The sequence below is a fragment of the Varanus komodoensis genome, unplaced genomic scaffold, assembly GCF_004798865.1.
Source record: "Varanus komodoensis strain SLA01 unplaced genomic scaffold, ASM479886v1 scaffold20_1, whole genome shotgun sequence".
Taxonomy (NCBI): Eukaryota; Metazoa; Chordata; class Lepidosauria; order Squamata; family Varanidae; genus Varanus; species Varanus komodoensis.
In genome coordinates, this window is record NW_025335587.1 from 14,348,778 (window position 1) to 14,372,721 (window position 23,944).

The window sequence follows — 23,944 nt, forward strand, 5'->3', positions numbered from 1 at the left end:
CCAAGCCCACTCTCCACTAAAAGCCTTGTGGGAGAGGCTGGGAGAGAAGTCTGGCCTTGCCTGGAATAAATAGCTCTGAGAGACAGGTCTTCTCATGTGCAATCCCTTCCCGCTTTCCTTCAGATTCCAAAACTCAAGACAATCCTTTGACATGCAGTTCTTTTCTTGAAGGTTGAGGGAGAAGCTGCATGCCCATGTCTAGAATTGAATCCACTCGGGGAGATTCCCCGCTGTCCCTCTCTTCCAGAAAAACTTCCGGCTTCATCCCCGGGGGCCTCTTGCTCCTTGAGAGCAAGTCGGAATGGCAAAGACCCTCTAACTGGGCAGCTTGTTTCTCCTGATGCCTCCTTACCAGGTCAAGGATTGGTCATCACACAGGCTCCCTCTCCTTTCCTGAACACCCTTTCTACCCTTCCAAAGCAGGCCGAGTCTCGCATGGTGCCTGAGAAACTTCCCTAGGTAGCCTTGAAGCTTCAAAGCCCTGTCCACCTGTAAGCTTTTCCACCTCCTCCTCCTCAGAATCGGAAAAGTCATCTGAAGAGTCTGCAATGAGTGAGAAATGGGGCATCTCTCTACAGGTCAAAGGGGAAACCTTTCATCCTCCACTTCCTGTTTCACGAGTGATCAATAATCAAGACTTTCCTCCAACATCACGGTGCAGATTGGAGGTGGAGAGGAAGACAATCCCCCCATGGCTATCTCAGGTCAAGAAGGGACAGCATTGATTCTTGACCTCACTAATCCCCTATTGCAATACAAAACTTGGAGAGTAGATCAGATCCAAGTCTACTCATAGTTCAAAAATTTCAGATTTAAAGAAAAAAACAAATCTGATTCCATGAGGTAAGGGAAAAACCAGTATTTGTTAACAATTCTGTAGAAGTGGGCCGCACACTTTTGTAACTTGGGATATAAACTGTGCAGCTGATTTATTGCTTCCAAGACCAAGAATATTGTCTCTCCATATTCTTGGGAAGGGAGCAATCACAGGATGGACAGCAGTGCAGTCCCAACCCCATAGCTAATGGTTGAAGTGGGGTTAGAAGGTAGTGGAGTTGATGCTTGACTCATCTCTCTCTTCATCTCTACCATCACAGAGCTCTCTGCTCCCTCTGGATGGGAGGAAAGTCCCAGGAGAAAGCTCATACAGGAGCTCCCTCCCCTCTTTCTGGAGGATCTGGCCACTGGTCCAAAGAGCCACAGATCCCTAGAGGAACCCAATCAGCTATGCCAGCCAGAAGCTGGTGTATCCAGAGGAAATTGTCCTTCCACCATGGCTGGTGTAAGCCAGTTGGCAGTGGATTTTCTGTTGGTCCCATGCTAAACTCTCTGGGGAGAAGAACCTTATGGCTAGCCAATATTTTCTGCCCTTTGACTGGCCAGTTCATGGCAGGTCCCATGGAAAGATATGTGGTTTTTCTTGCATCTTGCACATCCCAAGCCTTCCTACACCACTGGGGTGTAGGAAAAAGTGGAGTCAGTCAAACACACATATTTGCTGACTCTGCTGAAAGGATGATGGTGCCCCCATACACGTGAGAGCCTCATAAGCATTGGAAGACAGACAGATTCTGTTCTGTGAGCTTTCGGCACTCTTGTTCTCCACCACTATCCTTTCTTGATCACAAAAATGAAGCCTGGGTCATTTGTGTCTCCCTTTTATTGCTCCTGGATTTCAGATGCCCCTTAGACTGATGACTCCTTCCATCTCAGTGGTTAGCTGAGGCTAAAAGCTACACAACCGAAATGCTGAAAGCTTTAATTGACATGTGATTAAAAATGCATGATTAACTGATTAGTTTTACTCAGTAGTACAAAGCTAAGGGTAAAATGACCCATGTTTGTAGGCAAAGTAGATCTGGATGTTGACATTTGCCTTTTACCTTTTAGCTATGAATGTGTTTTCTTAGCCCAAGAAAACAATATTGCTAATAGTCTTGCATATTGTCTTTCCAAAATGTTTTTATCCGAACTGGATGGGGGAAAGCCCAAAACAAGTCAGGAATCCAGTTGAAGTTTAATAGCATTGTTACAGAGGATGAATTAATTGTTTGGTGCTTTGTTATAATTGCTAATTGTTTGCTCCCTCCATCTAATGCAAGTTTGAGCACGCCCTCCAATTTCTGAAAGCTGGCTTTGATGCCCTGCAAGTAAAAATGCAGTTCCCAGATTCTCTCTCTGTTTGTGCAGAGCTTTTTAAAGCTCATGTGAACCTGATAAGATAGTTTAAAAAGGCAGAAAAAGAAGAAATAAAAGGATCCAGGCAGAAAAGAAGTAAGTGTTCAAGGATGGGCATGTCGTGAGCAGAGCTGGCTGGAGCCGGGGGTCAGACTAGATGGCCCAGGGACCCCTTCTGACCCTCTCTGTTTCTATGTTAAGTGTTCCATTCTAATAACTCTGCTCTGTGACTCCATAGCCTACCTTTACTGGAGAGGTTTACAGTAGCAGAAGCTCTGTTGAGCCACGAGGAGCTGGGTTTGGTGTCACCTTGGCTCTGGTTAGGCTTCTCCTGAATAGGTTATAGGTGTTCATGCTGTCCTACTTCTGAGTAGCCTATGAGCAGGACTCCGGAGGGGTTCAGTGTCTTTGGTAGGTCTAGAGCAAAGGACAGTGCCAGTGGGAATGAGTCATTCCTAGTCTTTATTTCTGCTCCTTCCCACTGGTCATACTAGTACCTGTTTTCTGGAGAACAACCAATGGATAATGCAAATACAGCATCTCTCTATTGTTTGGAACTTGCATGCAGTACAGAAGATTAAATGTTACAGAAAGTGGAGTCTTTAGATGCTCATTTTGGACATTAAAATAAGGGTAACAAGTGAGGTTACCCCCTTGTCTAAATGGCTTCTTGAGCGCTCTTTCTATCAATACCAGCTAATCTTAGAAATGTTTTTCTGCACCACTGAAAGTTCACATTGAAAGGAAGTAACTTTTAAAAAGATGGGGATGATTTATGAAAAGAAGAGGGGGGTGAGCCAGATGGTCGCATGAATGATTTAAAATTATTGCCTTTGCTTAATGAAATAAAATGTACAAATTTTAAGGATTCTTGTGCACACAGTGGGAATCCATTTTATTTCTTTCGAGCAATGTGGGCGAGGCTGCCATGGTATTTGTGCAGTAAACTGGTACCGTGCTGTGACCTTGTTTAAAGATATTGTCAGAATCACTCCTGGATTTACATCTGCCAATATTTATTTCTTATTTAGCTAATTTCCAGGCCACCCAATAGCTCTTCAAAAGGTGAATGCTAATCAATTCAATATTGAATAAAACAGCACTGATCATAAAATTGCATTCAAAAAGTCACTTTGTAAACATTTAAACAGCTAAAACCAGTCCATTTGACTAGGCCTGCAAAAAGACAGCTGGCAAGAATCCCTACTACCGCTCTGTGCTATGTGGAGTTGCTAAATACCTCAGCAAAGAGGTATTTAACAGGTCTTAACCTGGGACCAACAATATGATAAAGGCAGGCCTTGATGGGGAGATCTTCTTAGAATTTGGGGGCTCCCACACAGAAGGCCCTGCTTCTTGTTGCCACCAGCTCAGCCTCACTTGGAGATGGCATTTGGAGGAAGGCCTCTGAGAGCAGGATTTCAGCTTAGAGCCCAGCTAAGTCCTTGGCTTTGTTTCCTGCATCTACAAAAGGAAAATAATAGTGACCTGTCTCCCAGAGCTCTTGTTAGAAGACCATTCCAGAATAAATTCCACCGTCTGCTTCTGTGGAGAATCCACACTCGTTTGCTTGACTCAGTCTCATCTCCTGAACCAGGGAATTACTTTCAAGCTTAAAAGTGGACTGCAAGAAAGCAAGGTGACTGAACTGCATTTCTCTCAAAATTGCTCCTTTTAGAAAATGGATTTTTTGTAAGCAACCCAATTAGGAGTGGAATACTCTCCCGGGGACCCATCACAGTTAATACGAGTATGTCACCATTTGGTGGAAGCTTGGTTACTGCAGGGAAGCCTTGGATGGTGCGTGATGGCCAATGTACGCTTGATTGCGTGGGCTAGTTTTGCTGCTCTTGAGAGTTAGTTTGTGTTGTTAATTTCTGCTTTTACACATTTTGCTTTGTTTCATTGTCATTTTGGGATTCTTGTGCTGTTAGCTACCTGGACGTCCTTTAAAAAAGTGGGATTTACATTTTAGAGTAAACATTTGAGGTCAAAAGAAGGTGTAAGATAAGAGAGAATGGCAACCCTGTCCATTTTCTCCCTTTTCAGTTAAGTGGAAAGATTGGAGAGGGAAGCTAAAGTGTGTATTTGAGCATTCCGATTCAGTTCTTCATGAGAAGAATTTGACTCATAACGATGCATTGGGTTTTCCAAACACACGTTCTTGTTTTCCATCAATTGCTCCAAAGGTTTTCCAGGGAAATGGCAGATTCAGAATGCACTTGCTGCTTCTCTGCTGGTTGCTTTGCAGCAGGACTGAACAGACGTGGGCACCAGAATGCTTCTGAGTATTTGGTGCGATGGCTCAGCCACTGTGTAGTACAAAAGGTCCCCACTTTCCACCCTACACATGGTATTAATATTCCCCATACCTGATTTCATTTTAAGGGCAGAGGGAATCTCAGTTTGGAAGAGGTTTGGAAGCTTCACCCCCATTTGGAACAAACCTCAAAAGCAGCATAGCTGGATAGCTAATTATTTGCTTTTGTCCTTCCCTTACAAACAGCAATCCAGTAAAAATCTGGGAAAGGGCTTCCTGGTTTTCTGATTTCTCAGCTTTTTTAGAATCTAAAGAAAGCATCCATTGCCCTTCAGGTGTGTGAAGGTTGGCTATAGATGGCTCTCTGGATGCAGAAGGTTTTGAATGTCATCTCTGGGTTCTCCAGGCAGATCTGGGAAAGGTTCTGGCTTTGGAGACCACATCTCTGTCATGCTGAACACCAGGACGAATCCCCCTCTGGCCTGTAGAAGTGTCCTCCCAGACCCAGTGTCTTCTTCCATGACGAGACAAAGCCAATCTTTCCCTAGTCTCAGGAGAGAAGACCACACTCCTATAACCTATCAGAGATAAGAGCTGAGATTCTTAGCAGTTCAGGAAAGACTTTCCTTTTCTCTGGGCAGAAAGGGGCATGGCATAGTCATTCCTTCTCCACTTGGCATGAAGAAACGCCCGAAGGATGTCAGGGCAGGTCTTCTGCAGGAAGAAGTAAGGATATGTGCCATCTAAGCCCCTGGGGTGTGAGCTGGAGAGCAATCTGACCCCTCTGGGAGAGCAAGTTCCCCACTGAGCAAGAGAGACCCATGGGAATGCAAAGGAACTTCCTTTGTTCTTGTTTAAGTGTTTGTTTAAACTTAAGTTTAAGTTTAAAACTAAAGCAATTGAGAACAAAACCTGATTTGCATCAGCTCTTTCCGACAGCTTCCTGTTGTTCTGTAATGCAATATTGCACAGAAATCTGGATTCTCACCAACTGCTCTTCTGAATCATTCCCGTCCCCTGCGTTCTTGAACAGACCATTGTCTTCTCCTAAGTCATCCTGTTTGATGACTGTCCAGTGCACCTTTTCTTCCTCTTCATCACGTTCAGCTTTTCATAGGCTTATCTCCTCTTTTGCTGACTTATTTCCAAACATGCCACACATAGTGATACAATTCAGTGGTCCATAATGATTTTACCCAGCCTGGGTCATCGAATTATTAACAGGAGCACTCACATCCATCCCATGCCACCATCTTTGCTCCGCCTGCCCTTTAAAATGATCAAAAGTGCACTGAGATGAGCTTGCTCATTCACGAATGCTCTTCTCCCTTCCGTCACAGTTATTCCACTCCTATCCTCCAGCGGTATCAGGGATCCCACCTATGATTCCTCCCACTGGGCCTTTTGGTTCACTCCAAGGAGCATTTCAACCCAAGGTAAACTGAGACTGTGTTTTGGGTGCCCCTTCTTCTTGTGGAGCTGGGATCATGGGATGCATAGCCAGAAGCATGGCTTCTAGATCGAGAGAGGTGTTACTGCCACTCTGTATGACTCTGGTTGCCTGCAGCTGGAGTATTGTGCTCACTTCTGGGCCCCTCATTACCAGAGGGATATAGCAAGGTTGGAATCAGTGCAGTGAAGGGCCACTAAAAGGCTGGTTTGCATGGGAAGCCATGTGAGGACAGACTGAGGGAGCTGGGTCTTCTCAGCCTTGAGAGGAGGAGACCGAGAGGAGACCTGTTAGTGACATGGAGGTACATGAGGGGGTGCCATGAGGAGGTGGATCATGACCGTTTCTCCCCTGCAGTGGAGGGCAGGACGTGTTCCAATGGAGCCAAGCTCAGGGAACCAAGGTTGAATTTGGATGCCAGGAAGTACTTCCTGATGGCTAGGACCCCCAGGGTGTGGAATGGACTTCCATGGGAGGTGGTTGAGGCCCCATTGGTGAGGGTGTTCAAGGACAGGCTGGACATGCACATGGTGCGCATGTCGTGAGCGGAGCAGGCTGCAGCCTGGGGTCAGACTAGATGGCCCAGGGGGTCCCTTCTGACTCGCTCTGTTTCTGTGTTCCTATGTTGTTGCTGCAGGCATATGGGTGGGGCAGAAGCGTGTGGGTGGGACAGATCAGCCCCTGATGGACGTTCATCAGCATCTGATAGCGTCACAAAGAATCTACAGTGGTGGGAACAGCAGGGGTTGTTCTCATTGCCTTCTTCTTGTGTCCCATCACTTTTGAAAGGTGACCTCAGAGCAGAATTGATTTTTGTCATGTTTGAATATACATTTGTATGACTAGTGCTTGTATGTGCTTCTGTTGTCGATCACTGACCCCCACAGACTTCGAATCCAATTGATGTTGCAACGAGGCCTGGTGCTGTCCCACATACCCTTCTGCAGAAAGATCCCAGGGTAAGTTCTCAAGTGCGGCAGCTTCTGCAAATCAAACACCATTGAAGCTAATGACCTAATGAGGTTGAAATAGTCCAGATGCAGGGAAATTAGAAAGGGTGCAGAGGAGGGCAAGAAAAAATGGTCCAAGGTTTGGAAACACTGCCCTGTGAGGAGAGTCTGAGAGAACTGGGCATGTTGAGAAGAGAAGACTGAGGGGGAACATGAGATCCCTCCATAAGTACCTCAAAGGCTGTCACAAAGAGGAAGGTCAAGATCTCTTCTACTGATACCAGACTGTAGGACACAGAATAATCATTTCAAGTTGCGGCAACCCAGATTCAGGCTGGGCATCAGGAGAAGCTTCCTCACTGTCAGTGCAATACGACAGTGGAACCAGCTGCCTGGAGAGGTGGGGGGCTCTCCCACACTGGAGGCATTCAAAAAGAACTTGGGACAGCCATCTGAGAGGGATGGTGTGACTTGATGTCCTGCAACAGCAGAGGTTGGACTTGGTGGCCTTCATGGTCCCTTCCAACTCTGCTATTCTATGATTCCACTTTTCCTACCTTCTAATCATTGTGACCCCTGCAAAATACTTTCTGAGCTTAAGTTTAGAAAGGTTAGAAGGTAAACCGCCCCTGCCCCACCCCCCCAATGGGGACATAGTCAGCCTTGCAAACTTACCAGGGCCCTATCTGAGGTATGCATGGTAGCCCACAGGTGCTTCAGTGGCAGGTGGAGCTTCATGCTGGATTACAGGGCTTTGTGTAGGTCTGTGCACAGCTGCACAAATCATTTCAGCCCAGGGGACACATTCTATTTAGAGCAACTCTCCATGGTTGCGTTTGTGTGGTGGACAGATCGAAACACAAAAGGGTCTGGAAGAAAAACACCCACATAGCTTAGCTTAAGGCTCTTATTAAATCTTAGAAGAAGGCTTTCAACCATTTAGAAAGAGGGGAGAACTTCACAAAAGAGGGGGAACCAGCAAATGATTGGTGCTTGGGGAAAAGAGAAGGCCTTCCTGGTTGGGAAGGTTCCATGTTTACAAAAGTGCTAGTTGCCCATTGGGGGAGCTACAGGTGAGTAGGAAGGCACAGGGCAGGTACCGGTCAGTTTCCAGGAATGGCAGTCAAGGGGCCAATCCAATCCAATCCAAGCAAGAGAACCAAATGATTCTGTGATTCGCTTTCAGAAAAAAAGCATCCCCCAATAAGCCATTCCTTGGGATAACCAAAATATGTATCTCCAAGGTCCACCTTTGGGTAGATAGGACCACTGGGCTGGCATTGGATGATTGGCTTGCTATCAGTGTACAGGATCAAGGCCACAGCATGTCACACCCCTTTCACTCTCCGTGCATTGAGTGGAAAATTTTGCCACCAGCTGCATAGGTGCCCTGCCAGCTGGGAAGACCTTGTGGTCTGGATCTTCAGGCAAGCATCCACTCCAGTGTAAGGACCCCTTTGGAATAGTTCACGGGTAGGGAAGGCCTAGGACAGCCTTCCTGGAGGTGTTTTGGACAGCAATTCCCAGGCTGCTGGACAATAAACGTGCTGGCCGGGGCTGATGGGGATTAAAACCTGCAACAGCTGGAGAGCATCTGACAGAGGAAATTCTCCGTAGAGGAATGGACAAGAAAGCATCTGAACCCCCATTAATTCCTTCATGCACTTCCAGCCTGGGCAGCCCATTTGGGAAATGCTAAATATACCACATGTACATTCAGTCAGAAAGTATAAATTAAGTGTATCGCAATTGTCAAATCTGCCAGCAACAGTTAAGAATGCTCTAAGCAGGTGCTTTGTTAAGCTGTCACACGCAAGATAGAATTCAGTATAATACATGCTTGAAAGTCCTAGATCATTTGAATCAGATCACCTTCAAAGACTAAATAAAGCTTCACTCAGTATTGGCCATCATGAAAGCAATAATTTGATTTCTTTCAGAGCCCCTCTAATTTTCTACCATTACTTAATGTCATATATTTATGCATGTAGTGTAGGGTACCATAAAATTAACTACTGAGCTGTTTGTACTTTGTTTTTGAAAGCTACAGCAGGAAGCTAACTGAAAAGTCAGAAAAAAATGACAATATACTGAAGATTGAATTGGCTGGCAGAAGCCAGGAATCAATCAGTATTTTTGTGTTGTTGCTGTGTTCCATTGAGTTGTCTCTGACTAAGGGCAACATTGTCTTGTCAACTCAAGGCTGTGCCTTCCCTTATGGACTTGATCCAATTCCAAGTTGGTCTTCCTTGTCCAAGTCTAGCTTCCACTTTCCCAGCATGATTGTCTGCTGCAGGGAGTCTCACATTATCATGGTGTGTCCCAAGTACAACAGCCCAAGTTTTATCATTTTTGCTTCCAGGGCAAAATTTTCTGTGAAAATCGGTCTTTCTAATGTGAGCTGATGCATTGCCAGTCTGTGACATTTTCTCAAAATCCTATAAGAAAGTGACTCCAAACTTGTTCAAAAGGGGAGGAAATGGCATTAGTCACTGTTCTTCGTCTACTAGCAATTGTGCAGGATGGGGAATGTTGGTCTGGGATTCAGGCGATCCGGGTTCAAGTTCTCACTCAGCCATGAAGCTCCCTGGAAGACTTTGGGCCACTCACAGAGTCTCAGCCTAATTTAGCTCACAGGGTTGTTGCTACTATATTTCTATACTGGCCAATAGCTGGAGCTTTCTGGGTGGTTTAGTTATAGTGATGAGTTAAACACAGAGAGGAGAACTTTGTCAACTGCCTTGAGGGAATAAATGTAATGCAGTAATATTCCAGCCATTTCCAAAATTCCAAATTTTCCCAGAGCTTTCTGAGTCATTGCTAAATAGTTATGGGGGTGGGGAGATCAAGTCTTCTCAACATAGTACTTTCCCCATTTTATACTCAATAGAATAATTAACGAAACAGCTCCAGGACAGAATGTTTCTTACTGGGCATGTTTCTGAGCTGCCAGCTTTGAAACAACAGAACTGGTTTCAGTTTTATTTGCAGTGCACCCCACAAAGAAAGAGGAATCGGGAGGGGAGAAATGGATTCTTAAGGAGATGGTTATGATTATGACCAACTGGGCCAGGAACATGTCAGGTATCCTGATTTTCAGCCTGTTTCTCAGCAGGGTGTTCTGGAGTAACTTTACTTCTCTTCTCTCACTATCCAGTTGAAGGGAAAGGCTTCTGCAGACAAAAAATACATATGAATTACACACACACACGCGCTCTCTCTCTCTCTCTCTCTCTCTCTCTCTCTCTCTCTCTCTCTCTCTCTCTCTAATCCTTTTCAGTTTCCCCACTCCTAATGAACTACAGATATGGGATTTGGCTGAGTGATTGTTTGAATGACTGGAGCTTTTATTTTCTCTCTTTCTCTTTCCAGTTGACAGATCCGTTCAGGCCCATGTTGAGGGTAAGGAGGGTGCAAGCCCTAATTTGATCCTTGCCTAGGAGTTGCTTACATTTTCCTATCCAAATGTCCCTCTGGATGATCTGGTTTTATTTGCAGAAAGGCACCAGTGTATTAGGAATCTTCCGCTGTTACTTTGTCTTCCCAAATTGGTAGAGGGGCAGCGCTGAGCTGACTCGCATCTCATCCCCCGAGTCCAGATGGCCAGACGTGCCAATTGGCAAGTCCAGAAGGCATCTTGATGTGAAAGAGTGCGTACTCACATCACGAGGCTTTGCGTGTGAGTGTGTGGCTTTTCCATGATGGTGCAAAAAAAAAAAACAGCGTGAGCGACTTCACTAAGCAACCTTGAGGGAGCTTCCCTTGCTCCTGCCCCTCCTCCTCTTCCTGCTTTTCAGAACCTGACTGTGACTTCTGCCGCCAGTGACTCCCAGTGCAATGAGTGAGAGGCGGTCCTGACGCAGAGAGATATGTTGGCTTGTCACACTGGTAGTATCGCAGGCGTCAGACTGGTTAACTTGGACGTTCCGTCCAACTTTAGGATCCTATGCTTGTTTTACATAGGGTGAATGTCATGAGCCTTGATGACACCCCATTGGGTTCTCCTAGAAATGACAGGTACAAAATTGGCCACTGTAGGAAACGGGGAGTAAGACTAGATGGCCTTTTGGCCCTTTCAGAAACCTCTGAAGCAGCCTCATAAGGAGAGAGCTTTTAGTGAGAAGATGGAAGGGAACGAGCTACTTGGCTCTTATGTCTTTGGGAGTTAGTTAGTTACTAGTTCCCAAAGGATGGCCCGGCTCCATGTTACAGTGTTCCTACAGGTAAGTGACATTGTTTCCATTACTTTTTGTGTTTGTTTCTTTTGTAGAAACCTGGAAAATGGTGTGCTATGCATGTGCATATTGCGTGGCAGATATACCATCATCAACAGAAGGTCAAGGTGAGTTCTTTGGACAGGTGCCCACCTCTTGAAAGAAGAAAAACCAGTGTGTCTATGGGAAAGGATCGAGCTCAATGAGAGAGAACATGGTCTGCATGGAACAAGTCCCAGGGTCCATCCTTGGCAAGCCAATTGAAAGGATCTGGTTTTATGATAGGAAAAGTTGTCTGAGGCATCGGAGAATGCCTCAGGCAACCTTTGCTGGTGTGGAATAGCCCAAACTTGTATCATGTAGCTTCTGATGAGCCATGGGTGCTGATTTCTTGATTTCTGTTTTGTATGACTAAATTACAGGTGGCCAGGTGAATGATATTCTCATGCCAGAAAGCTCACCCTTATTTTTGAGCAGCACATGCTCCTTTCACCTGATCACTCTAAAGGCTCCTTCCCCCTCAAGGCATTTCATTGGCAACCATGTGAAATGTCATGGGACACCAGCAAAGTCATTGTTGCTATTTCTCTGTAGGCCTTGCTGAGAAATCTCTGCCTTATCCATGAGTGTGTGTCATTCCCCTTCTGTTTCAGAAACAGATGCAATCAGATCCCCATAAATTGGATTTTGGCCTGAAACCTGAATTCCTGAGTAGACCTCCTGGCCCTAGTCTCTTTGGGGCGATCCACCATCCTCATGACTTAGCGCGACCATCAACTCTCTTCTCTACAGCCAGTGAGTGCCCATATTTCTGATCTGCTGTTTGTTTGGTCATGACACAGGTGGGATAAGTAGGTCCTTATTGCCAGAAGTCTTCTGAAAGGCCAGTGGAAACATGCCGAGGGAGGTCCTAACCCAGCGGTTGGCAACCTTTAACACTCAAAGAGCCATTTGGACCCGTTGCTCACACAAAAGAAAACACCGGGAGCCGCAAAACCCTTTTGACATCTAAAATGAAGATAACACTGCATATATCATTTTTTACCTTAATGCTATGTATATCTTCATTATGATTTAGCTGCAGCTCTTGTTCAGTCACTAAAAACTGTTATTTTTAATCTTGCATTATAAACTAGTAGGACTCCTTTCATACATTTTGAATAGGAGAACAGCTTCCTGAAGAGTCAACGTCAGTGCTAAAGGGCTGCATGCATAAAACAGCAAACCCCATAAGTTCGTCAGCAGTAAAAGCAAATGAATCTACCCAAGTACCATTAAACATTCGGTTTTCTTCAGAAACTTTTCTTTTCTTCGATTTATCCGTGGTTGGCCTACCGGGGTAGGGGAGGAGCTCAGTAAGTCGGCACAGGTCCACAGATCAGCGGCTGATATAGGTGTGTTTAGTGACCGATTAGCAGATAAACAGTCAAGTGCTGTGAATTGTGACAGGTCCCAAGTGCAGCTTTTAACATTCAGATGAAGGAGATTACATTGGGACAAAGAGAATCCTTTCAGCAGGGTTTCATTTTGTGTAACATGAGAGCCTGCAGGAAGCTGGTTTAGCAGAGGAATGTAGCGATTTTCTTAACTAGCTGATTTTCTTAACGAGCTAGCGCTGCCTTCCTGAGTGGAGCTTCCTTCGAGCAGATCGGCGGCTGTGCCGGTGCGTGTTTTGAGCGACGGAGCCGTGGCAGGGGGGTTCAAGAGCCATGTGCGGCTCTGGAGCCATGGGTTGTCAACCCCTGTCCTAACCTGATGGTGAGAAGGATGACACAGGATGTTAGAGAGATCTGATTGCAGTTTAGGGAAGTGGCAGGTTAGGGACAATCTGCCATTTCAGGACCTTGGATAGCTCCAGGAAGCCAATCTTGGTCTAGGACGGGGCTGAGCTAATGGTGGCCCTCCAAGCCAGGTTAGACTTCAACTCCTGTGAGTCTTGGGAGCCCATTGACAAGGGCTGATGGGAGATGCAGTCCAGCAATATTTGGAGAGCCACCAGTTGCCCATCCTTGCTGGTTCTTTCACAAAGAGCACATGCATGTGGTTGGCAGAGGATGAAGGGCCTGCTTTCCTGCAACTTGGTTCATGCACAAGTTGTTGCAAGACTGAAAGGGGGAGAAATGTGCCCGGAATTGTGCTTGGCGTGTCTCCCCACCTGGCTGACAGGTGCTGTTGCCGGGCCTGTTCTTGATTTGTCTTTGCTTTCCCTCTGCCAGGTGCCACCCATCCCACTGGCCCGCACTTCGGCCCTTCCCCACATCACAGCAACTTTCTCAACCCAGCTGCCCATCTAGGTAAGTGGAAATCATTCATAGCCCACAGTTAAGCAAAATGGGGACAGCTTTCCATGCAGTTTTGAGCGTGGTCTCAGGGTACATGGGACACACAGTTTGCCCTGAAGCCATCCAGTGCCCAAATGGGGACCTGTCTTCCTTGGCACCCCTCTGTGTTCTATGTTCTATGTGTTCTATGTGTTCAACTCCACCATGGAAAAACGGTGGGGTACAAATGTAATAATTAATATGTGACAGGCATGGCCGAGCTGGTGCCAATCTGAGTGGGGAAGAGGTTCTTTGGAATCTTGGTGTGGTGGAATAAACAATAAACAATGCAATAGTGAATAAATTCATAATGGGTTTGCAACACTCCTCCTCCAGTTTGCTAAGAAGATGGCCTTGGGGATGCATCGTGAAATGCATCTGATCCCCAAAGCTTTTGAGTATTTGGGACTGATGTGAACGAGTGCATTGGGTTTCTATTTTTTATTCAGAATAACCACAACCACTGCAAAGTTATTCTGCTTACAGACAAACCCAGAATCTAATTTTGAATACCAGAGCCGTGAATCTGTCTGAGTTTGCCAGCTGGCCATTCTTAGCATGCCTAAAAGCAGTTTTAAAACTGCCTTTTGGTAAATTGTTTCATTCACAGCAAGGGGCTCGTGTACATATTCTTCCTATCGGACCAAAACATGGGTTGAATGCTATAGGGCCGTGCTTTAGGCTGCAACCCAAACAAATTACTCAGGAATAAGCAAGACTTCCAAGTTCGCATGCTTAGCACTGCATAACTGAAAATACACGAGGTTTACAGCAAACGTTTTAAAAGGTAAATTTATAAGAAGATTTCTCTTTGCTGAAACTGTGTGGGGAATTCTTATCCTGTGAAGTTTTCCACACCCCAAAGAGCAGTATGGCCATCCCTTGATGACAATTGTCCTCTCATTTGTGCTCAGGTCAGTCACCTAAACTCAGAAGCTCACTGTCACATCTGGATTATTTTAAAGTTGGAAGGAAACTTGGAGGGCATCGCCTTCCTCACTCCATGCAGGAATCTTGCCGCTGCAGAATCCTTTACAGACAGCTGTCCACCCTCTGCTTAAACTCCTCAGCAAAAGAAAGCCCGTGGCCACCTGCAATTTTTCTGCAACAAATGAACAGGCCTTACAGCTGAAAGCTACTCCTAAAGTTTAGCTGAAATCTGCTTCCCTGCCATTTTCTCCCATTTGTGTGCCAAATCAACAAAAAATGCATCCATTTTTTTCTTCTTTGTGGTAGGCCTTCAGATGCAAATCCGTGGTGTGAATGGGATCTTGCTTCAAGAGGACTGATATTTTGTCTTCCCCTCCTCCTCCTCCTCTTTTTGCTGTCGGTCAACCAACAATTATTTGCAATAGATTTGAAAACTGAGAATGCATTGTCAAAAATCAACAAAATTAGCAAGTTAAAAACAGGAAAGATGCAATACCCTCTCCTTTCAAATGATAACATGCTAGGAATTCTTTTTTAAAGGTTTGCTCTCATACTGAAAAGACATTAGCAGTGCAATCCGAAGCATGTTCATTTTGAAGTTAGTTCCATAGAGCTCAGTATCTCTGTAGTAAGCATTCTTAGAGATGCAACCTTAAGTTTTATCCCATAGGAAACAAATCTGATTCATGCATAGCCTGAAGTGCCTGATTCTGCCTAATTGTGTAAGCTAATCAAGGTCAGGCCTGGTTGAAATCTGGATGGGGGACCTAAGGTTCTGAACTTCCCCAAAGGCTTTGACTATGGGCAATATAGAAATATAGTAATGAAACTGATATATATCCATCTATGTCATAATCTCCCTTATCCCATTTTGTATTTCTGGGTTTCCTGGTGCCTTTAACTATTTCTTTTCAAGCGTTATGCAGAACTGTGACTGGATTCCCTGAAGTGGGCAAAATCAACAAAACCCAGAGTTTTGCCAGTGCAAAAATGACCCACCCTTGCAATTCATAATTTCTACTGGCGAGAACTCTAGCTTGGGGTGTTCTACCCCACATTTTGGTGGGGCAATCCCCATTTCATCTGTATTTACTAAAATCTCAGATAGGAAGGGCATGTTTTCCTTCGTGCTGTTGTAAGGATTTGCAGTTTTTAATTTGTTTTAAGATATTTCCTTTCTTTTGTTTTTCTGTTGGGCTTCTGCCTTTTTGGTCATGCTGTCATGCACATTATCCAGTTTTGGCAATTGCAAATCTGGAACTCCTACTAAAAGACCAGCACAGTGCAGCCCGAGGGGTAGCAGAAATGACCGCAGTGGAGAGGATATCAAAGCCCTGATCTGGGGGACTTAGAAGGCAGGATAATAACTGTAGCACCAGTTCCGGGAACAACTGCCACCCAAAGAGACCATGCACCCAAGTTCTCTGGGAGCGATTCTGGGAAACCTTCTGTGTCCAAACTCGGGATATCTTCAGAACACCCTTACATGTAGCAATACTGCTCTGTCTTGGGTAATTCCCTTCCCATTAGCATCTTTCCCTTTGGTTTCAGAGACTTTTAATCGGCCCACGACGTTCACCAGTCTTGCAGCCGTGAGTGGCACTGCCTTCGGGGGACTCGGGAACCCTGCCGTTAGTGAGTAAATTCTCCCCCGGCTCTCGCTGTGTTGGGCTGTTCAGATGACCACTGAGGGCACTAAAGCAGGGCATGCGTCTCCAAATCAGAAGAAACTGGGGTGCCCCTGGACTCTCCAAATCCTCTTCCGTGGGCTTGTTTTCACAGAGGTGATACATAGGAAACCCCCTTGACATGCTAGTCTTCTGCAGGCAGGGATGTATTTGCATATTTATTGCATATTTTATGCAAAGGAGCATTAGTCATTTTGAGCCCACGTGGTTTGGAAGTAGTGAAGCTGAATAGAACTCTGCTTAGTTTGCAAAAGCAGAATCCCAGCCATACGTGAGGCTGATTGGGAATTTGTTTAGAAGCATTGACCACAGAAGCTGGTGTGGGTGGACCTTCTAGAAGTCAATTTCTCCTCCTCAGCCTTGCCCAACTTTTACAACAGCCCAATATTATTTAGTCAAGTAAATAAACAAGTTCATGTAAATAATTCCAAAAAGAAGTAATTGTGAATGTCCAACAGATCATACAGGAGACTTTTCAGAGAGCAGACTCTCCCGAAAGCAAAATGATATATGATTTTTAAAAGTAAGCAGGTCCTAAATTATTTAGGATTTTACTTGTCAATAGTGCTCCCTTAAACCTGACTGGGTAGGACATCCAGTTCCTCCAGGCCTGGTACCACAAATGCAAGGCAAGACACTCCCCATGGCAGTCTCCCGGTGGCTTTCTGCACTAGCCAGATCTTCCGAAGCAACTTCAAGGGCAGCCCAAGATAGAGAGCATTCCAGTAGTCACGTGGTTAAGGTATTCCCATCTATGAATGGGTGGAATTGACCCACTGTGAAAAGGCACTTGTGAGCCGCAACAGTCTCTTGAGCCTTCAAAGCCAAGATGCTTCTAGGAGCACCCCAAACTTTGTGCCTGCTCTTTTAGGGAGAGTGCAACCTCATCTAGAACATAATTTTTCTCATTTCTGGACCATGGACTCACTTGCCTCAGGTTCTCCATCTTACTTTATTGGCCAACATTTTAAATATTTATATTTCTATGCCACCTTGCCTGCTAAGAAAACATCAGGATGGTGTTCATCAATTTAAGGTCCATGCACTGCTTCTTCACATGGCTTCACAGTTAGACAGTGGAGCAAGATATGGTGCAAGCCCTCGCTTAGATAGCTTTAAGAGAGGACTCAACGAGTTCATGGAAGATAAGGCTATCAATGGGTATTAGTCAAGTTGGTTGGATATTATATCCAGGAATGGAAGCAGTATAACTCTGAACACCAAAGGGAAGGTGTGTGGAAAGGTGTCGCCTTCACACTTGTAGCCTTTGCACAGACATCCGGTTGGCCAAAGCAGGAACAGAAATCTGGACAAGAAAGACCTCTCAAGCTGACATTCTTATCTATGTTTCTTTGCTAGGGCCTCCTGGGGGAAATGGCATAGATGGTTGGGAGGTAAAATGAGAGACCATCGGGCAAGCGAGTGGATTTTTCCCCACTGGCTCTGTTCAAAGAAGTAGCAGCTCAGATTCTAATCCGAGCTAGAGAAGAGGGTTTCTAATGCATTACTTTCTTCTGAGAAAGGTATTACTAAACTGCCAGGGTTGAGCAAACCCATAATTTGCCCATGTCTCTGCTAGATTTTCCAGTGTATAGCAAGCCATTATCTGGAGTCACAGTGAAGAATTCTCAAACATAACTTAGCATCCCCAAATCAACTGGAAGGAGCTAATTTGTTAGCCTGGCCAAGTAAAATTAGTTCTGTGGATCAACTGGAAACATGGTGTTGGATACTCTAGTTTGAGAAGACTGGAGCTCCCAAAGTTTAGAACAGCAGGGATGGATGGAAGGATGGATTAATGGATCTCTAACTATTATTTTAAGTAAAATAGAAGCCTTGTTTGTTGACTCAAAAATGATCACACATTTGATTTGTACACACTTGATTCTTCTCCATGTTGATATAACCTAACATAAACAGATTTTATGAACATTTTGTTAATCTTGGAAAAATGTGGTACTTTCCCAAGCCATGGAAATAGAAAAAGAGTTTGTGTGCAAAAAGGGGAATCTGTCAAATCCATAAATTTTGGGAAAGTTACATAATTGCTATCCGGGAAAAGCCGTATTAGTGAACAAGATGAAAAAAAGCCTTCCTTCTGGTTGAAAACTGGAAAGGGGCCTCCAAAATTTCATTTGGCCATGAAAAGGTCCTGCTTTTTTGAGGTGGAAAAAAGGCACAATTCCATAACTCTTGGACAATGTATGGGCCATTGAAAGAGTTTCTTTTGAGGAGGAGATTCATAAATCAAGGAATGGATGGCCGAAGGATGGCTCAAAAGAATCTGAGTGTCTGTCTGTACGTGAGAATAAATCTCATCCATTGAGCCAGTTGCGCATCTATTTCCTCATTGGCATCCTTTCAGAATCCCCCTGGCCCTCTATCCTGAGCTGCCCGTTCTGATCTACTCTTCTCAAGGGCTTCAAGAGACATCTTGCCCCATTGCTCTCTGGACACTTTTGATCTGAGATCTTTCTTCAGTGAGTCCATATGTCCATTTCTAGAGTTTTTTCACAATCTTTCAGGCTAAGACTTCAGGAGCCAAAATTATCTAGTGATGGGAATGGTGGCTGAATTTTGCCCAAAGAGTAACAAGATAATGAGCCAGAGGTAGTGAAGGAGTTTGTTCACATGTGTGAAGCAGGTTTTCTCCCACCTATCAAATGAAAGACCTGGAAAATGCAGAATTCAAACAAAGATGGAATGGAATGAAAAGGAATAGAATCAGTAAGTTGAGAAAGGTAGTCACAGAAATCACAATAATACCAATGATAATTCAAAAGCCCAGGACTTTGTCTTTTGGGAACAATGGGCTTTGTGCCTTCAGGACATTACGTCTCTCCCCTGGAATGTTCACCTGGCCCCCTCCTCATGCTTTTTCACCGTTTTGGAGGGCTTGTGGGAATTCATGTTCTTATGTTCCTCTTATGCTAATGTTGTTCTGACCCTTCCCTGAGCTTTCCATACTCTCATGACTATTTTTAATAGCATTTGATAATTTTTCCGGAAATTTTACTACTTCTGTTCTATCAGCTGCTCATCAAGAACCAGAAAAAGAGCCATGTTTGTAAAAGTCTTAAAAATTATTTTTTCCTGAGCCCCGGAACCTTCTGCCTGACATAAAGACTGTCAAATAAGTCTAGGTTGTTGGCTGTTTTTCTGCATTTTTGCATTTTATGAGCTGCTTTCAATGCCATTTTTCTTCACTGCAAACTGGCAATAAATATTTTTGTGTCACTAACATTTCTCCACCCAACCACCTTTTTCTTTTTCTTTTTTTCTTTTTCTTTCTCAAACTGCAGAAATATTACACCCCTCTTAGTTAAATCAGTTGCCTCATCTGTGTTAAGGCTGAGTGCTAATGCTTATCTATTAATCTCCTTTCCTTTTCCAGCAATCCATAATAGGTATTCATTTTAAACTCTGAGTGCTGTAAAAAATAAAAGTTGGGTTTGCCTGGTAAGTACCACCAACTGAACATCTTGCTTTCTTCCCCTCCCCACTTCGCCATTTCAGCACCCAACTCTATGTTTGGCCACAAGGATTGCCCCAGTATGCAGAATTTTAACAACCCTCACGAACCGTGGAATCGTCTGCACCGAACACCACCATCGTTCCCGACTCCTCCGCCCTGGCTGAAGCCAGGTGAGCTGGAACGCAGTACATCTGCTACAGCTCATGAGCAAGATAGAGATGTAGATAAAGGAGACTCTTCTGTTAGTAAAGAGGACAAAGAAAGGTATGAAAGCGCACTTTCTGAGCATCGTTGAGTGCAAAGACGGGCGGGAGCCATGGAGATGGACATGCCTCTCTGATGGGGGAAGTGTTTTTTATTCACTTGGGAAAACGTGAATACGTATTCTGGGAAGCACGAGGAACACTTTTCCAGCCCCCTCTAAATCTAGCTTTCCCCCTGATGCTCGGACATTTTTTCCTAGGTGGAAGGTACTCAGTTCAGACAACGTTCTCCAACCCAAATTCTGTAGCCCAGAAGGTCTTTATTTCGGGATTAGACTGAGGCTGCAATCCTGCATCTATTTGTCTGGAATTGGCCCTGTTGAACTCAGTTGGATTACTTCAGATTAATAATCACATATGCAGATTGGCTCATGGACTGATCTATGAGTATAATTTGTATATATCAACTTGCTTGTTTTCAAGCAGATCCAAGTAGTTCGGAGAATGGGGACTAGCTTTTGCTTTTAATCTACAGGGAGCTTTTCTAGAACCAAGGTTGTTAGGTCTGGGGATCAGCAGCTGTTGATGAAGGTTGGACCTTTCCAGATCATGGGGAGGAAATGGGTAGCCCTCCTGATGTTGTTACACTCTTTCATCACTGGCCATTGTCCATGTTGGCTGGGGATGATGGGGAGCTGAAGTCCAACAACCCATGAAAAGGCTTGGAGATATAGGGTCGGTGTTACAAGATCCATAAACCAGTTGCAGTCTCTCCTTTCCATGGTATCCAGGAATGCATAACCTTCTGTGCTTTGATATTGCCAGGGAGGGAATTGAGAAAAGACACGCAAGCCATCCTTCCCCAGCTCCTCTCCATTCCGTGAGTGCCCTCGGACACAGCCGCAGTGCAGCTGAGCCCATAAGGAGCCACCTGAACCCAGAAGTTCGGGAGAAGGAAAAGACAAAAGAGCGAGAAAGGGATCACTCCGAATCTCGGAAAGAGGTGGGTGTGGATGAGCCCAAGGCAAAGGACAACTATATTTCAGAGAAAGAAAGTCTGACCCATGAGAGCAGGCCACTGGAAGAGTCCAAGCAAGTGTCTCGAGTCCCTTCACCCTACACCAGGCCACCTGTGGTGGAGAACACCAGACCTAACAGTACCTCCAGCCGAGATGCTGAGAAGAAGAGTGACCCAGCTTATGAAAACCTGAAGAAATCCAGTGAAGTCAAAGTGAAGGAAGAAAGGAAGGAGGACCATGACATCCCACCAGAAGCACCCCAGACCCATCGCTCGTCTGAGCAGCCCCCTCCAATGCCCCCATCCGGTGTCCACCCAAGCCCTTTGGTGTCCATGCCCATGACGGTGGGCGTCACAGGCATCCACCCCTTGAACAGCATCAGTGGTCTAGACAGGACTCACATGATGACGCCCTTCATGGGGATCAGCCCCATCCCAGGCAGTGAACGTTTCCCATACCCTTCCTTCCACTGGGATCCCATGAGGGATCCTTTACGGGATCCCTACCGAGATCTGGACATCCACCGGAGAGACCCTCTGGGGAGAGAGTTCCTCCTAAGGAATGACCCATTGCACCGTCTCTCCGCTCCGCGGCTCTACGATGCCGAGCGGTCTTTCAGGGACAGAGAGCCACACGACTACAATCACCACCACCACCCCCTGTCCGTCGACCCCCGGCGTGAGCACGACCGGGGGGGGCACCTGGACGAGAGGGAGAGGCTGCACCTGCTCAGGGAGGACTGTGAGCACGTGAGGCTTCATGCGGTCCATCCAGCAGCGCTGGAGGGCCACCTGCCTCACCCGCGCTTGATCACGCCCGGGCTTCCCAGCATGCACTACCCCAGAGTGAGCCCTCCGTCGGGACTGCAGAATGGGATTCTCAATAAAACGCCCCCCACGGCAGCTCTGAGTGCACCCCCCCCTCTCATCTCCACACTGGGACCTCGGCCCAGCTCTCCCCGCAGGACTACCCCTCTGCCGACCGAGATCCGGGACAGACCTCCTCCCCATACGCTCAAGGACATAGAAGCGCGGTGAGGCCAAGAAGTGGATTGCTCCGCATCCAGTCTTCTTACTCCATAAATGTAGACTTTTGTGATGACCCAAATGTACAGAATGTATAGATGCAAACGTGCAGAGATATTCTTTTGTTCTTTTTTTAAAGAAATGGCTGGATTGTATATTCTATGTTGAAGACAGTTTTCAAAACTTTTGGAGAAAAGTTGGTGCATTTCTTACTTATCCTATGCTGTTCGATCATTTTGAATTTCTGCAAGGAGTTCTAAGTCAGTACTTGGGCTACAAGCAAATGAAGTTCTTTTTCTTTCTCTTTTTCTCCCCAGCTAGAATAAAGGAAACCATAGATTTTGGTTGGGGGGTAGAAGGAGGGTCATTCTCTCTCTCTCTCTCTCTCTCTCTCTCTCTCTCTCTCTCTCTCTCTGTAAGAGTCTTTTTAAAACAAATAAAAACAGATATATTAATTCATGGGTTAATGGGTCATATATGCAAACTGGGTAAGATGAAAGCTTTACTTTGTAAATATGTAAATAGAGAAAGTTAAGTAACATAATACATTAATACTTCTTAAACCACACCCTTGGCTGACTTTAATCGTGTGGAAGGCCACGCTGACTTTTAAGAAAGCTAAACTCCTTCAGCTATGCAATGAATTTTAAGACTTTTCACAAAAGCCTCTTTAACTCAAAGGCGTTTTGTTAACCACACACTTAAAGTCATACTTTCCCCAAGCAAACTCACACTGTTAACTTTTTGATAAAGAAATAAGCCATCAAAATCCAGGATTTCTCCTTCAGCAGACACACCTTTCCGTACCAGCTGTTGCTTACTCTTTCTAGCTAGAGCTTTTCTGTTCCAAAAGTGTTCTGGAGTATTTGATCTTATAATCTTAATAACCTTAATTCATCCTCTTAATAACCTCTCCTAGGTCACGTTGATTCACATTTTACAATTTGGAACTGAGTCAGGGACAATAGCTTGTCCAAACCCCCAAATGAATCCTTAGCCAGGCACAGCTTGAGCTTGTGACTCCAAGAGCCAAAACTCAGCTTTCTGTACACGGCATTCCTCTTTTATAGTACCCCATTTCTTTTCTATAAAGGCTGATCTGTACCATAAAACTGTGTGTTTCTCTCCACTCAAAGTGGCATCTTCAAATCTCTGGTCCAGACATGGTGGCCAAAATCCCTGGGCTAAGGTGCTCCACTCACTAGTTCAAGAAAGTGGACATCTGCTGGGGGTTAAGAAGTCTCCGCTTGTGTAATGCTGCAGACAATTCCTCCTCAGCCCTACCCTTCTCAGCATGCCACTGTCTCTGGTATCTAGAGCCATTTTCCCCCCAAAAATGGTGCTACACAATGGTACGTGCCGTGAGGTAGAGATGCGTACATGCAGAAAACCCAAGACCCTAGATTTGAAGGTGTTGCCTTGGTCCTGGCACCCATATTTAGCTTTTTGTTGTGTTCACATCACGGATTATAATAACCACAGCATCTGAACTTGCTACCCAAAAGGAGATGGTCCTGCAGTGCCCAGGAACAAGATACAAAATAGATAGCGGAAGGGATCCATTGGTGTCGTTTCCTTTCTTACAATGTAACCTTGCTCACATCTTCTGGAGGTGATTGGGCTTTATAGTGGCTGTTTGCACATGGGTTTTGTAGTCATGTTTCCTTGCAATGTCTAAATGCCATACGGTACAAGGGTGTGGCCTATGGGGTCTGGAGTGGTAGCTTTTCATAGAACTGTCTGGGAATTTGGGGTGCCGTTCACATTTGGGAAGACGGACAGCACTCCTTTCTGGTGGCCAGTTTCTTCTTGTCTCATGCTCTCTGTGTAAGACTGTGATCCTCACCCACTTACTTGGGAATAAGCCCTGTTGAATTCACTGGGACTTCTAAGAAGACCTTCCTTGGAGCGTGCAACAGACTTTTCATAAAAATGTCTGCACTGTGTATTACTTTTTCTCCCATTCCAGCAGCTTTCCCAAACTGACACCCTCCAGATGTTATTTTGGATACACTACCACAATCTACCACCAGCAAGGCCAGACCTGTGCTGCAGATGATGGTCATGGCAATCAAACACATCAAGGGACTCAAAACTGGGGAAAGGTGAACGACAGAATTTTATTTTTTGCTTACACTGAATGTGACTAGCCCAACTTGTTTAAAGCACAGAGAAAATGGCACCTTTCTCTCTCTCTCTCTCTCATATATTCAAGCATGTTTTCTCCCATG

At 45.2% G+C, this 23,944-nt stretch overlaps 1 protein-coding gene across 2 annotated transcripts in view; it reads left to right on the forward strand.

Moving 5' to 3' along the window:
- Positions 1-21,725, forward strand: part of AUTS2 (activator of transcription and developmental regulator AUTS2) — a 709,751-nt gene extending 688,026 nt beyond the window's left edge. The window contains exons 11-19 of one of the 2 annotated variants that reach the window (XM_044430464.1): positions 5,779-5,874; positions 6,776-6,847; positions 10,211-10,240; positions 11,109-11,180; positions 11,706-11,847; positions 13,269-13,346; positions 15,855-15,938; positions 19,508-19,730; positions 20,495-21,725. In XM_044430464.1, the coding sequence (XP_044286399.1) occupies positions 5,779-5,874; positions 6,776-6,847; positions 10,211-10,240; positions 11,109-11,180; positions 11,706-11,847; positions 13,269-13,346; positions 15,855-15,938; positions 19,508-19,730; positions 20,495-21,725 (2,028 nt within the window). The remainder of the gene's footprint in view (positions 1-5,778; positions 5,875-6,775; positions 6,848-10,210; positions 10,241-11,108; positions 11,181-11,705; positions 11,848-13,268; positions 13,347-15,854; positions 15,939-19,507; positions 19,731-20,494) is intronic. The other variant, XM_044430465.1, reaches the window with a different exon arrangement.
- Positions 21,726-23,944: the final 2,219 nt, after the last annotated feature.